The 11,671-nt window shown below is 44.1% G+C and overlaps 1 protein-coding gene across 5 annotated transcripts; it reads left to right on the forward strand.

Moving 5' to 3' along the window:
- The first annotated feature begins 233 nt into the window (after positions 1-233).
- Positions 234-11,396, forward strand: LOC103175572 (alpha-N-acetylgalactosaminide alpha-2,6-sialyltransferase 2). 5 transcript variants are annotated; one of them, XM_007888673.2, is made up of 10 exons: positions 234-831; positions 2,707-2,889; positions 4,054-4,333; positions 6,586-6,754; positions 7,134-7,311; positions 7,878-8,016; positions 8,287-8,390; positions 8,988-9,071; positions 9,941-10,040; positions 10,447-11,396. In XM_007888673.2, the coding sequence occupies exons 2-10, from the start codon at positions 2,759-2,761 to the stop codon at positions 10,615-10,617; spliced, it is 1,356 nt and encodes a 451-aa protein (XP_007886864.1). In that variant the 5' UTR covers positions 234-831; positions 2,707-2,758; the 3' UTR covers positions 10,618-11,396. The 5 variants fall into 5 exon arrangements, with proteins under 5 accessions (XP_007886864.1, XP_007886866.1, XP_007886869.1 ...); XM_007888675.1 differs by lacking the exon at positions 234-831 and adding an exon at positions 1,429-1,504; XM_007888678.2 differs by lacking the exon at positions 234-831 and adding an exon at positions 1,525-1,582.
- The last annotated feature ends 275 nt before the right edge of the window (positions 11,397-11,671 follow it).

Below are 11,671 nucleotides of genomic sequence, written 5' to 3' on the forward strand. Positions count from 1 at the left end.
GGACTGTGCCTTTAAATAGGTTGATCAGTTACTTCCACAGAAATGTTTTGTGAAACATACAATAATGAACAATCTTTTAAGCTATCGTGGGTGTGTCTGACTGCAGCAAGTTTCAACTGCTGTGAAACTGATTTTAGTAGACGTACATGATTTAGTTTGCATATCTCTATGCTTTGCTGACCCACTATCTCCCCAAAAGAGAAGTGGATATGGGTAGAGAAAATGGGACGAAAAAAACAAGCACTCAGTCTTGTGTCTGTGTGAGAGGGGGAGGGTGTGGAAGGAAGTTGAATCAGTTGTTAATCTTGTTTCCTCTGGTCAGTATAGAGTTGTGATCCCTGAGTGAGTGACTCAGTTTCTTTGCTGACTCTGTGTGTAATCACCGACTCACACACACAGGGCAGTTTCAGTTTTCTTTCAAAAGGGAGAATCGGAAAGTTTGTAGTTCCAGCCAGGCAAAAAAAAAGTTAGTTGAAGTTTCCGTTTGCTCAAATTCTTGCTTTGTTCATTCTAATCTGCCTGGCAGCCTGGCCCAGCCTCTCGTTTGATCGCTGAAATGCTGCACTGGCGAGCAGTTTAACACAAATAATAGTGGACAGCCATATTGTGCTATGAGTATGCTTCATGCAGTGTCTTTAACGCTTTCAAAATTTCCCTTTAACTCGCTGTAATCTGACACAGGAAGTTTTAAGAGTTCAGTTGTCAGCGTAGGAGAGCAAATGCACAGACCAGAAGGAAATATCTTCTCAGTGATAGCAGTCCAAATTAACTGCAGGACAGATCGCTTAACATGAGAATTTCGAAAAGAAGGACCTTGCTCAAATACTCTGGGTAAGTTTCTAAAATAACATATTGGTAAAACTGGTTCCGCTAGGCTGCGCTGTGTTTGCGGTGCCTCTCCTTACAATACAACCCTTGGCTCAACCTTATCGATGGGCTGTATACTGTGTTGTCATCAGCAGTGCCCTTATGTACTGCGGTCTTGCCCGCCTCAGGAACTGGACTAGCGAGATCGGCAGAAAAGGATGGTGACATTCCATGCGGAGGCAGTCCAGTTCCAAAGAAATGCTGCTTACCTCTAACCCCTCCTCCCCCGGAGAATATTCACAGGGAATTGACGTTAAGTGCACCGCTTGTGTATTTGTGGGCACTTCAGATCATGAGAAATCATACTCATTAGTAATGCTTAAGGCCGGATTGCCCTGTGTGGTGGGTTGACCAAGTATAACATGACTTTCTTAATCTTAAGCATGTTGACTTTAGCAAACAATTGCCACAACAATGTTTGGATGGATGCCAAATGCCCTTTACCCATCCGCACATTCGTATGTGGATTTATTTTCTCTCTTTTCCACGGTTGTTTCTTTCTGTGACGTCCATAGCTGGAGTGGGTGGAGACCCAACCCCAGAGTGAAGGATGCTATTTGTTGTTGAGAGGCTGGGAGACCAGCCTGAACATTGCTCAGCTTCCCCACCCAAAACGTTTGTACAGGGGAGAGGACAGGTATTTGTTCGGGTGTCTGACATGCTTGGTTGGAGACTTGTACTCCAGGATTTTGCAGAAGACGACTTGAGGGGAGAGGTAGTGGCGGAGGCAGGCAATGTTGAGGAGGTGGGGGAAGGCGGAACTGGTCATGACACAGATATGTGGTTTAAAGGGCAGTTGAAGGTTGAACAAGACACCAAGATTCTGTGCTGGCTTGTTGAGGTGGAATTTGCATCCATCGATAGTGATGCTGTCAGCGCCTGCGGTGTTACGGAGGTGCTGACGGGAGCCAAACAGGAGGACCTCCGTCTTGTCAACGGTCAACTGGAGTGTCTTCCACATACATGTGGAAGTTAGCCCCCTATCTGTGGGTGATGGTGGTGCGTGGGCTGGAGGAGAAGTCATTAGTGGATATAAAGTGTTGAAGGTGGGAAAAGTAAGAGCGCAACCAGGCAAAGGACAGAACCCACTACGGTGGAGCTGAGAGGAGAGATGGTGGAGAAGAATAGTGCAGTGTTGAAGACGGGGTGGGGGAGAGATCGAGAAGGATGAGGAGACGGAGAGAGAGAAATGGAGGTGTAGAAAACAATTATGAGATGTGGGAGGGAATCTTTGATCTGGTGAACACCTGGGTGCCTTTCTTAGTTTCCCAGCAAAGATCAGCAGTGCGGAGGACAGTTCAGACCATTGTTTACAGTGACCCTTTCTTTTCCAATCATTGGAAAAAGTTGACCTTTTTGGTGGAGGGGTTGGGGGGAATTTCAAGCAAGGTGTCAATTATGCTTGCTTTCCCCTATTGTTTTTCTCTCTCTCTCTCTCTCTCTCTCTCTCTCTAACTGCTAAAATTGTAATCATTATGCTTACTTCCGCACTGGAGTGTCAGAGACAGAATAACAAGAGTTTAAGAGGCGGAGAGATAGAGAGAGAGAGGGAAGTGAGTTAGTCAGTTAGTTATTCATGAGGCTATGTGTCAGTCGTTCTTGTGTGTAACCTGACATTTAGTCCACTGCTGCATTCTCTCTGAAATGCAATAACCCGATTAATATTAGAACCCCCAAAGGCTATTTTGTGGACATTTGTGGAGTGGGGAGGAAAGCAAATGGAAGGAGAGCTTTGAAAACCGACAGGACACCAGAGAGAAAGTGCATGATTATTATTTTATCAAATAAATCTTTAGGGGGTGAAAAGAAAAGTTTTCCCCTTTTGTTTTGTTCTCGAAGGTTCGGATCGGTTCGGATCGATAAGGGTCGTTAAGGATTGATCGTTTGGAAAATGGTGAAGTTGGTAGGGATTCGGAAGCTGGGCATCACTCTGCTCATTCTGGCTTTCCTCACTCTCCTGATCCTGAAATTGAACCTCAGTTTCCTGAGCGGGTTGTCTATCTCCTCTCTGCCCATCCACAGGTAATTTACTGCTTATTATTGTCTTCCTGAACTCGCTGGTAAAGATGGGAGTCGAGCCCGAGGCTCTTTTACTGACTCTACTGTAATGTACTGTGCACCTCACACTCACTCTAGTATGTGTTACGTTCTTATATTAACCAAATTGTTTCCTTTTCTCTTCCCTTCTCCCCGCCATCTAGCCTTCTCTCTCTTTCTCTCCTTTTCTCTATTATTTTGTTCACTCACTCAATTGTTTGGCCGCAAAATATACAGTCACTCCACTTTTACAGTATATCCTGTGAAGCGCTTCGAGATGTCTCAACGACGTGATAAGGCATTTTATCAAATGCAAGGATTATTATTGTTAGTCCTTTCTTTCCTCCTTCCCCTCAATTTCAATTAACTCCTGTGCTTGTGCTCCACCAATTCCAACCAATTTAGTCCCTTTGACACTCTCATTCCTTTCTCAAGATTCATTCTCCCACTTTGTTCACTTTAGCAGTGAACTTAAAATTTATTTGTTTTCGCCAAGGGTGTATCTCCTCTTGACATTTTGGGTGGGCCACTTCAATGTCAGCCTCTTTCAATATTTTCCCCAATTGTACAACACTCTTTGTTTCTCCCACAAAATGCACAGTATGTTGTATGAAGCTCCTTGAGGAGTTTCAATGATGTGATAAGGCGCTATATCAAATGCAAGGATTGTTATTATTAACAAATGCAGTATTCAAATGTGAAAGGTTATTTATGGAAATGGGAAAAAAGATTATGCCAGCTGTACCTCAAAACTCAAAATCTGTGTAATCTGTGTAGTATCGGTTGTTTTTATTACCCCTTTGTTTTATTGGTGGAAATGGGTGTTTTTGCACTTTGCAACACTCAGTGAGAAACTTTATTGAGGGTGAATTGATCAAGAGAGAATACGTCACTGCAATAATGTGTTGGTGCAACCCTCAGAGGGCTCTAAAGGTGATTTCTGAATTCCTTAAATAGATTCTCTCTCATCCCTGACACATGCCATGTATAAACCAACTGGTTTTAAAAACTGAAACTGGTGCAAATTATGTATGAACATCCATCTTGTAGGGGCTGGTCTCTTAATCTGAATATTACAAAATAACAACTTCAAACTTAGTCAGTTAATTGAACAGACTCATATTTGGCTGTTGTCTATTCTTTTACCAGGCTTTTTGTCAACGGTAGATTCTACGTGATGGAAAGCAATTTGATCGACTCGCCAACCCGGAAGGTTGAGGAGAGAATGGAAATTAATATTTTGTCTGATTCAGCGCGCAATGTGTCGGTCTTGGTGAAGGCGAGGATTGTCACTCCAAGTATAAAGAGCAAGGCATTCACCTTAAGGAAGACGACAGCCAAACCCAAAATAGAAGAGAGGATTGTGATCTCACCTGAAGCCTCATTCAAGGGAGACCTTTATGCTACAGATGAAACCTACCTTCATTCAGTGAGTTATTTATCTACAAGTGTGGTAGGATGCCTGGAATTCTCAGCTTGGTTTGGATACTGTTAAACATGGTGATGGATTGCTTGAAAGTGATCCGCCAATCGACTAACAACCTGGTTCCTTACTGTTAGGTAAACAGAGGCGTGCGGAGTAAATAAGCTTGTCTAACATTTTTTGTCCTTGCCTGGGAGGTGAGCTCACTGGCCACTATGCTACAAGTAGCGTATCCTGTAAAGAAATCGGAGTCATTGAATGTCTTGTCACCTGAAGCTGGTCCTGTCTCCTGCAAACGAAAGGAATTAAATTTCTTTACAATATTGATGTAGACGTTACCAATTTCCCACTGAATAGTTTACCTTTGTCGAGCTTCAAATCAATACCAACACTTGGAGTCATACAGTGCCCTTCCCTTAGCATAACAGCTCAGAGAACTTAACAAGTTTGGGCACTGAGTAAGGGAGGGGGAGGAATGGAGCAGTGGGGTTGGGGGTGGGGGGGAGAGAGGGAGGTGACCATAGGCACTGTCACAGAGGTAGGTTTTAAAGAACAGTCTTTCCAGCGTCATAACCACTGGGTTGGTCAAAAAGAAATGACAGAGCAAATCCCTCCCAATGCTAGACTGGGGGTGACTATTTGTGAAAGGTGAGCTTTCTTGAGATCTTAAGATTATTTGGCGAATGAATTTGTTGACACATGGTTGAAAGGAGGTGCGTTATTGTCCTTCATGAGGAGTGGTTGAAAGCAAACAAAAAGTGTTTCCCAAGCACTAAACCTCACTGCCTTGGCTTGACTTGAATGTGAATTTCACAAGATTTGTCAGTCCTGCTCAGCCCACGTCAATATAGCATTACATCACTTTGAAGGGTAATTTTAAGAAGCTTTTTGTTGACCTATGGATTTATTTTTAGTAATAATAATAATAATAATAATAATCCTTGCATTTGATATAGCGCTTTTCACGTCAGGAGGACGTCCCAAAGCGCTTCACAGAACACACTGTAAAGTGAATTGACTGTATATTTGTGGGCGAACGCGGCAGCCAATTGCGCACAGTAATGTCCCACAAACAGTCGTAGATTGAAAATGACCAATTTAATTATTGTTTTTGGTTTTTTGGAGGGATTATTATTAGGCGTGTGGAGTAAGGAAACTTGCCCAAGGTTTCGCCCTGCCTGGTAGCGCAATATTTAATGATAGTAATGCTTGCATTTGATACAGTACCTTATCAAGTCTTCGACAAGTGTCCCACAAACAGTCATGGATTGAAGTGACCAATTTATTATTATTATGTTTTTTTAAGGGATCATTACTCCCGGAAAAGCGATCTGCCAGTCGACTAACAACCGGGTTTCTACTTACTGCCAGAAGAGTGCGGAGTAAGGAAACTCGCCCAACATTTCACCTTGCATTTGTTAATGTAATTAACAATGAAAGATTTAAATCGCTCTCTATTTCAGCATTGTATTAAGTGACACCAAATAATTGGTTCTGTATTTTAACATGAAGCTTTCTAGGTGATTTTGAATCCCAGGTTAAGGAAGGGAGAGCTCATTGTGAAATTATTCAAATGAAATAGGTACTTTTTCTCATGTTGAAATGTTCCTACAATGCGGTGACTGTAGTAGGACTGAAGTATTTGGATGTTGGTCTGGCTCTGTGGTTAGAAGTTTGTGGGTTCAAGATAAACTTGCATAATCTTGTCTGATATTCCAGTGTAGTGCCAGATATGTGCCCTGCATTGTTGGACGTGCTGTCCTGCAGATAAACCGATAAACCGAGTTGCTAATCTGCCTGTTCACACGGATGTTTAAGAGCCCATCTCGCTATTTCCTCTGTCCTGGCCAACAGCCTCCCCTCCACAATTGGCAGCCAATTGCGCGCAGCAGTGTCCCACAAACAGCCATGGAGTGAGTCACTGATTTGATGTGGCGGTTTGTTGGTGGCCAGGATACCAACTGGGAGAGAAAAAACTCCCTTCTCTTTTCAAATAGCACCTTGGGATCTTTAACCTGAACAGGCAGACGGGAGCTTGGTTTAGCGTCTCATCCGAAGGAAGACTATTGCTACCCTACAGAGGATAGAACAGGAGGCAGTGTTCCGCATTAAGCAGCAGAACGTTCTGTGCAATACGCCAATAATACTTGAAATGTCTACCGTTCTGTCTCAATTCCCATCATCACCGTTTCTCCCAGAAGCTGCCGACTGACACATGGCAGGCAACCTCTCCTCATCGTTCTTCTCCCTTACCGTAGGAATGTCCCAACAACATCAGGAAGCGAGTGGCAAACATATCCGAGTATAAAAAGATCTTCTTGGAGACTATCCCCGTTCTCCAGTGGAGCAAACATGCTACGGAGACCGAGTACAAGAGGCTGAGGAAATATAACGGCGTTCACGGCTGGAATGTGATCCAATATGACGGTGAGTCTCTATACCCTATTCGTCGCATTCGACTGTTGCGATAAATACAAATGAAACAACAAATAGATTGCATTGATATAACGTTCCATGGCTGTTTGTGGAGACACTGCTGTCCACAATTTGCTGCCATGTTTCGCCCACAAATTACGCAGTCAATCCACTTTACGGTGTATCCTGTGGAGCACTTTGAGACGTCTCGATGATGTGATAAGGCGCTTTATCAAATGCAAGGATTATTATTATTTATTATTATGGGAAGCGAATCAACTGGCAGTCAACTTGCACACAGCAATGTCCCCACAAACGGCCAAGGAGTGAATATAAATGTGTATAATGTGTTGCATTGACTCAGCGCCATGTTCACATTCTCCTCTCCCAGATCTGAAGGATGCTCTGAGTTACCTGAACACCTCCGCAAACACGGTCATGTTCGACGACTGGGAGATGAGGCCAAACAAAAGCTCCAACTGCATCCGCTGTGCTGTGATCGGGAACGGAGGAATCCTGAACAATTCTAACATGGGGGAAGAGATCGATAAACATGACTATGTGTTTCGGTAAGTTTCCTGCTCGCCCAGGCACCGAGCCTCTGGTCACTTGGGAGGTGAATGGGACCTGTGCTCCATTCATGATAAAAGTGCTGTACTGTATACAATCAATATCAATAATAATTACATGTCACCTTATCACATAGTAGAGTGGACATTCATAGTGTTTCAAAGGATTTACTGTAAAGTGTAGTACTGTGTATTTTTGTAGGTGAATGCAGCAGCTAATTTGCAGATTGCAATTCATTGCCACTGAACTGCTGTGTCCCACAAACAGCCGTGAAGTGAATTGCCAATTCTATCTTTAAGGTCGTTAATTCGAAAAGAGAAGGGAGTTTCTCAGTCTCTCCCTGTGCCCTGGCCAACAATCCTCCGAATAAAGTTGGTCGCTCACTCCATGGTTGTTTGTGAGACATTGCTGTGTGCAATCATGTTGCCGCGTTTGCCTACAAAACACTCAGGCACTCCCATTTCACAGTAAATCCTGTGAAGCGCTTTGAGACGTGGGGTTCCGATGCGATAAGGCGATATAACAAATCACTAACAATAATCTCATTACCACTTGCCTCTCTTAGAGTGAACGGAGCCATCGTTAAAGGGTTTGAGAAGGATGTGGGTCGGAGGACCTCCTTTTACACTTTCTCTACGAATACACTGATGAACTCCCTCAGTGCCTATGGTGGTTTGGGGTATACCAGCCTGCCAAAGTCTGAGGTAAGGCAAAGTGCTCATGATAGTACAGAAAAACTCACATAATTCAGATCAATCGTATGCGGGACTTGAACCCACAATTCTCTTAGAAGATGGCTGATCTCTACCTCAACTCCAAATACTTGCCTTTGCCCCATATCCCTTGATACCCTTACTTAAAAATCTATCCACCTCAGTTTGGAAAATGTGAATGGATCCAGCATCCGCAGCCTTTTGAGGGAGGGAGTTCCAGATTAACATTTCATTTCTCTCTCTCTCTCTCTCTCTTTCAAGGAGACCAGATATCTTTTTCTACCGGACCATGACCGGGATTATTACCTGGTGAAAGCTGCCATAACTCACTCGCTGATAACCAAGGGTCGCGACGCATCCAAAAAGTGAGTTTCTTTTCATCAGCTGTTTCTGGCGAGAGACGGAATTCGCTGTGCTGACCTTTCCCTCTCTCTTCACATCGTGACTGTTTGCAGGGATATCACTGCACGCCATGTTTACCTACAAAAATTCGCGACACTTCACGGTTAAAAAAAAACCTACAAGTTTGCTGTCGTGCTTTGAGACGTTTTGTCGACATAAGGCACTGTGGATAATAATATTAATCCTTGCATCTGATCCAGCGGCTTTCACGTTGGGGGCGTCTCGCAGCTCTTCACAGGATTTTCTGTAAAGTGTAGTGACTGTGTATCTTGTAGGCCAATGCAGCAGCCATCTTACACATAGCTGCGTCCCACGAACAGCTGTGAAATGAGTGACCGGTTTTACCTGCGAGGATAATTTGGGCAAAACAAGGTCCGGATATCAAATGCGAGGATTATTATCTTAACAGACTTGCCCAGTAGACTGCAGATGCTCGGGAAGTAAGGGGACTTGAAGGGGCTTGGAGATTAGATGGGGAAATGCAATTTTAAAAACATCTACCTGGATTAGCTCAATGACCTTCCATTCCTATAATAACAAGACTTTTTCTCTCTTTTAAGGCCAGTGAAGTATTTTGGAATTAACGCTAGAGCTGAAAAGTTCAAGATTTACCATCCGGACTTCCTGCGATACATTCGAAACCGGTAAAAGATCTTTTTTTGTCTATTAAAAAGGCATCTCTAATATTGGTCACAAGCTGCAGTGTTGGATGAAGAGATAGTTCCATTTCGGGACTGTTATCATAATGCTAATCCTTCCATTTGAGGTAGTGCCTGATCACGTCGTCGAGATATCTCAAAGGGCTTCACACACTATGCTGTAAAGTGAGATTGATTGTGTATTTTGTGGGTGAGACGTGTCAGGCAGTTTGCGCACAGCAGTGTCCCACAAACAGCTGTGGAGTGAACGACCAATATATTTTTTTATTTGAGGGATTGTTGGCCAGGACAGACGGATATGGTATAATCTTTGAATACGAGCAAAAATTAATCGTTGTTTGGAATCCGCTGATAATGTTTGGAACAAAAAGAACTATCCTTTGAACCAATGTTTAATCTGCTTTATCCCAGTTTTAATACTGACAGATGTAATAGCTAAAAGTTGAAAAAATCTTTGCACTCTAGAGACTGATAACACCGTCTTAATAATAGATTCCAATCGACTGACATCCATGTTCCTACTTTGTGCCAGATAAACTGAGCCGTATGTTTGGAGGAAGGAAACTTGCCTAAGGTTTCACCCTTTCCCGACTGGGAATCAAGCCCAGGTGCTCTCGCTTGTGAGGCGAGTGCTCTAACTAATACACTAGAGATCTTGTTGTGAGGGTTAGAGTTAGGCTGACAACATTTCCTAACTGCGCTGCACCTATTTGGCTATTTGCCTACAAAATACTGTCCTTTGGGACGTCATAGCCGCTTTAACAAAGGCGAGGATTGAGTATATTTTCATAAAGTGTTAATTTCAGTCATTGGTTGTTAGTAAGTTCAACTGAGGATTGACTTTCTTTCTGTAGGTTTCTTTGGTCGGGTCACTTGAAGCCAACAAATTGGAATATCTATCGCTCATCGACTGGCGCAGCTATGCTCTTAGCCGCTATGCACACCTGTGACCAGGTGAGACACATGCTCATACGCTTGCCTGGCCTTACCTGCCCTTTGGTCTACCTCTCCCAGTTGTAGTGGTTGTTTTGGGGGTTGGGTGCTATCAGCAGTGGCAAACTTGGCAGCCAAATTGTGCACATTGGCAGCATCGTGCAAGCAGCCAGATAGTGAGTCACCAATTTTACCTACAACAACTTGCAACAATGATCCCCTCCTTAGCTAAGCCCTCTGGGACGCCGCCCCACGTGATGGCCGAGATAAGTGCAAGTTGTTGTTGTTGTTCGTACGCAAATGGCAAATACAAATTACACAAGTCACCACGTTTCGTCGTGCTTGGAACGAGGTGATGAGGCGCTGTAGGAATCACAAGGATGGCACAGTACTCGGTGTGGTGTTTAATCCATTCCCCTCTCCGCAGGTTAGTGCGTACGGTTTCATGACTCCGGACTATGACAAGTACTCGGATCACTATTATGATCGGACATACCACAAGGTGCATTTCTTCGCGAATCACAACATGAAGTTGGAAATGAAACTGTGGAAAAAGCTTCACGAATGCGGGCTGATCAAGCTCTACACTAGGCCCTGAAGAAGTGGAGTGGGGGTGGGTGCAGAGAGGAGCCATGAGTGGGGTCCCGTCTCATCCCGTTGCGTCCCGCTCGTCATCTTGCACTTTGGTAACGTCAGACAACAGACTGCGTTGGAGGGCGGCTGGGTGTACGGTGTCGAGGCAACCGCTCAGATGTAATCTCCTGCACCTTCACTCGCTCACCCATCAACGAACCACTTCTCAAGGATGTGCCTTATCCCTGTGTTTAATGCAGCCTCGCTGCTGTTAGAAGGAGCTGCCTGTTAACAGTACGGATATTATGGATGGGACAGATACAAGCCCCGAATGGGTAGCAGAATGTTAACGGCTGTGTACACAGGTGTGTTGTGTTCGCGTTTTGTGATCGGATTCTGTCTGTGGGTTTTTTGTCTGTTTTTGTGTTTACGCACTTTCATTTGCAATTTTTTTTTAGTTGGGTGGGCGGAGGGGAGATTTGTGATTGCTGTTGGGTTGAAGAGGGGGCTGCGGATGGCAGGATCGCTTGGTTTCTTTTGCGCTCGGGGGTGGTGGATGAAGGTGTCAGTACCAAGCTACCCCAGGTCAGGTGAACACGACCAGGGCTATTAGTGGCCAATTGAAAAATGTGAGCAGAATTTTTTTTTCTTAATGGGTAGCGAGGGGCATGGGCGAGATTTCTGCACCGATGCCCTCGCCATTCATTCCGAGACGGGCGCCATTCTGAATGCACGTGAGCCACCTGGCCCTGTGACTCTCAACACGTTCCTTCCAATCACCTACGGCAGTGCTCACCTATAAATGATATACAGGTGTGGAGACGGAATCTCGGATGTATTGTTGATCAATAGTCTGCGACATTATCTGATTCGAATCAAATATTGTCAGATATTATAATAATTCTAATAATAATAATAATAATAATCCTTGCGTTGGATATAATGCCTGATATTGATTTCCCAAACATCTTCCTGATGCAGAGTGTCTGCATGCCACAGTACTGTCTACAAAGCCCTGTTACCCCCATGTGTTTTTTTCTCTACAGTGACTGACCAACAACTAAAATGTGTGGGTGTGT

The sequence above is a fragment of the Callorhinchus milii genome, unplaced genomic scaffold (genome assembly GCF_018977255.1).
Source record: "Callorhinchus milii isolate IMCB2004 unplaced genomic scaffold, IMCB_Cmil_1.0 Scaffold20, whole genome shotgun sequence".
NCBI lineage: Eukaryota > Metazoa > Chordata > Chondrichthyes > Chimaeriformes > Callorhinchidae > Callorhinchus > Callorhinchus milii.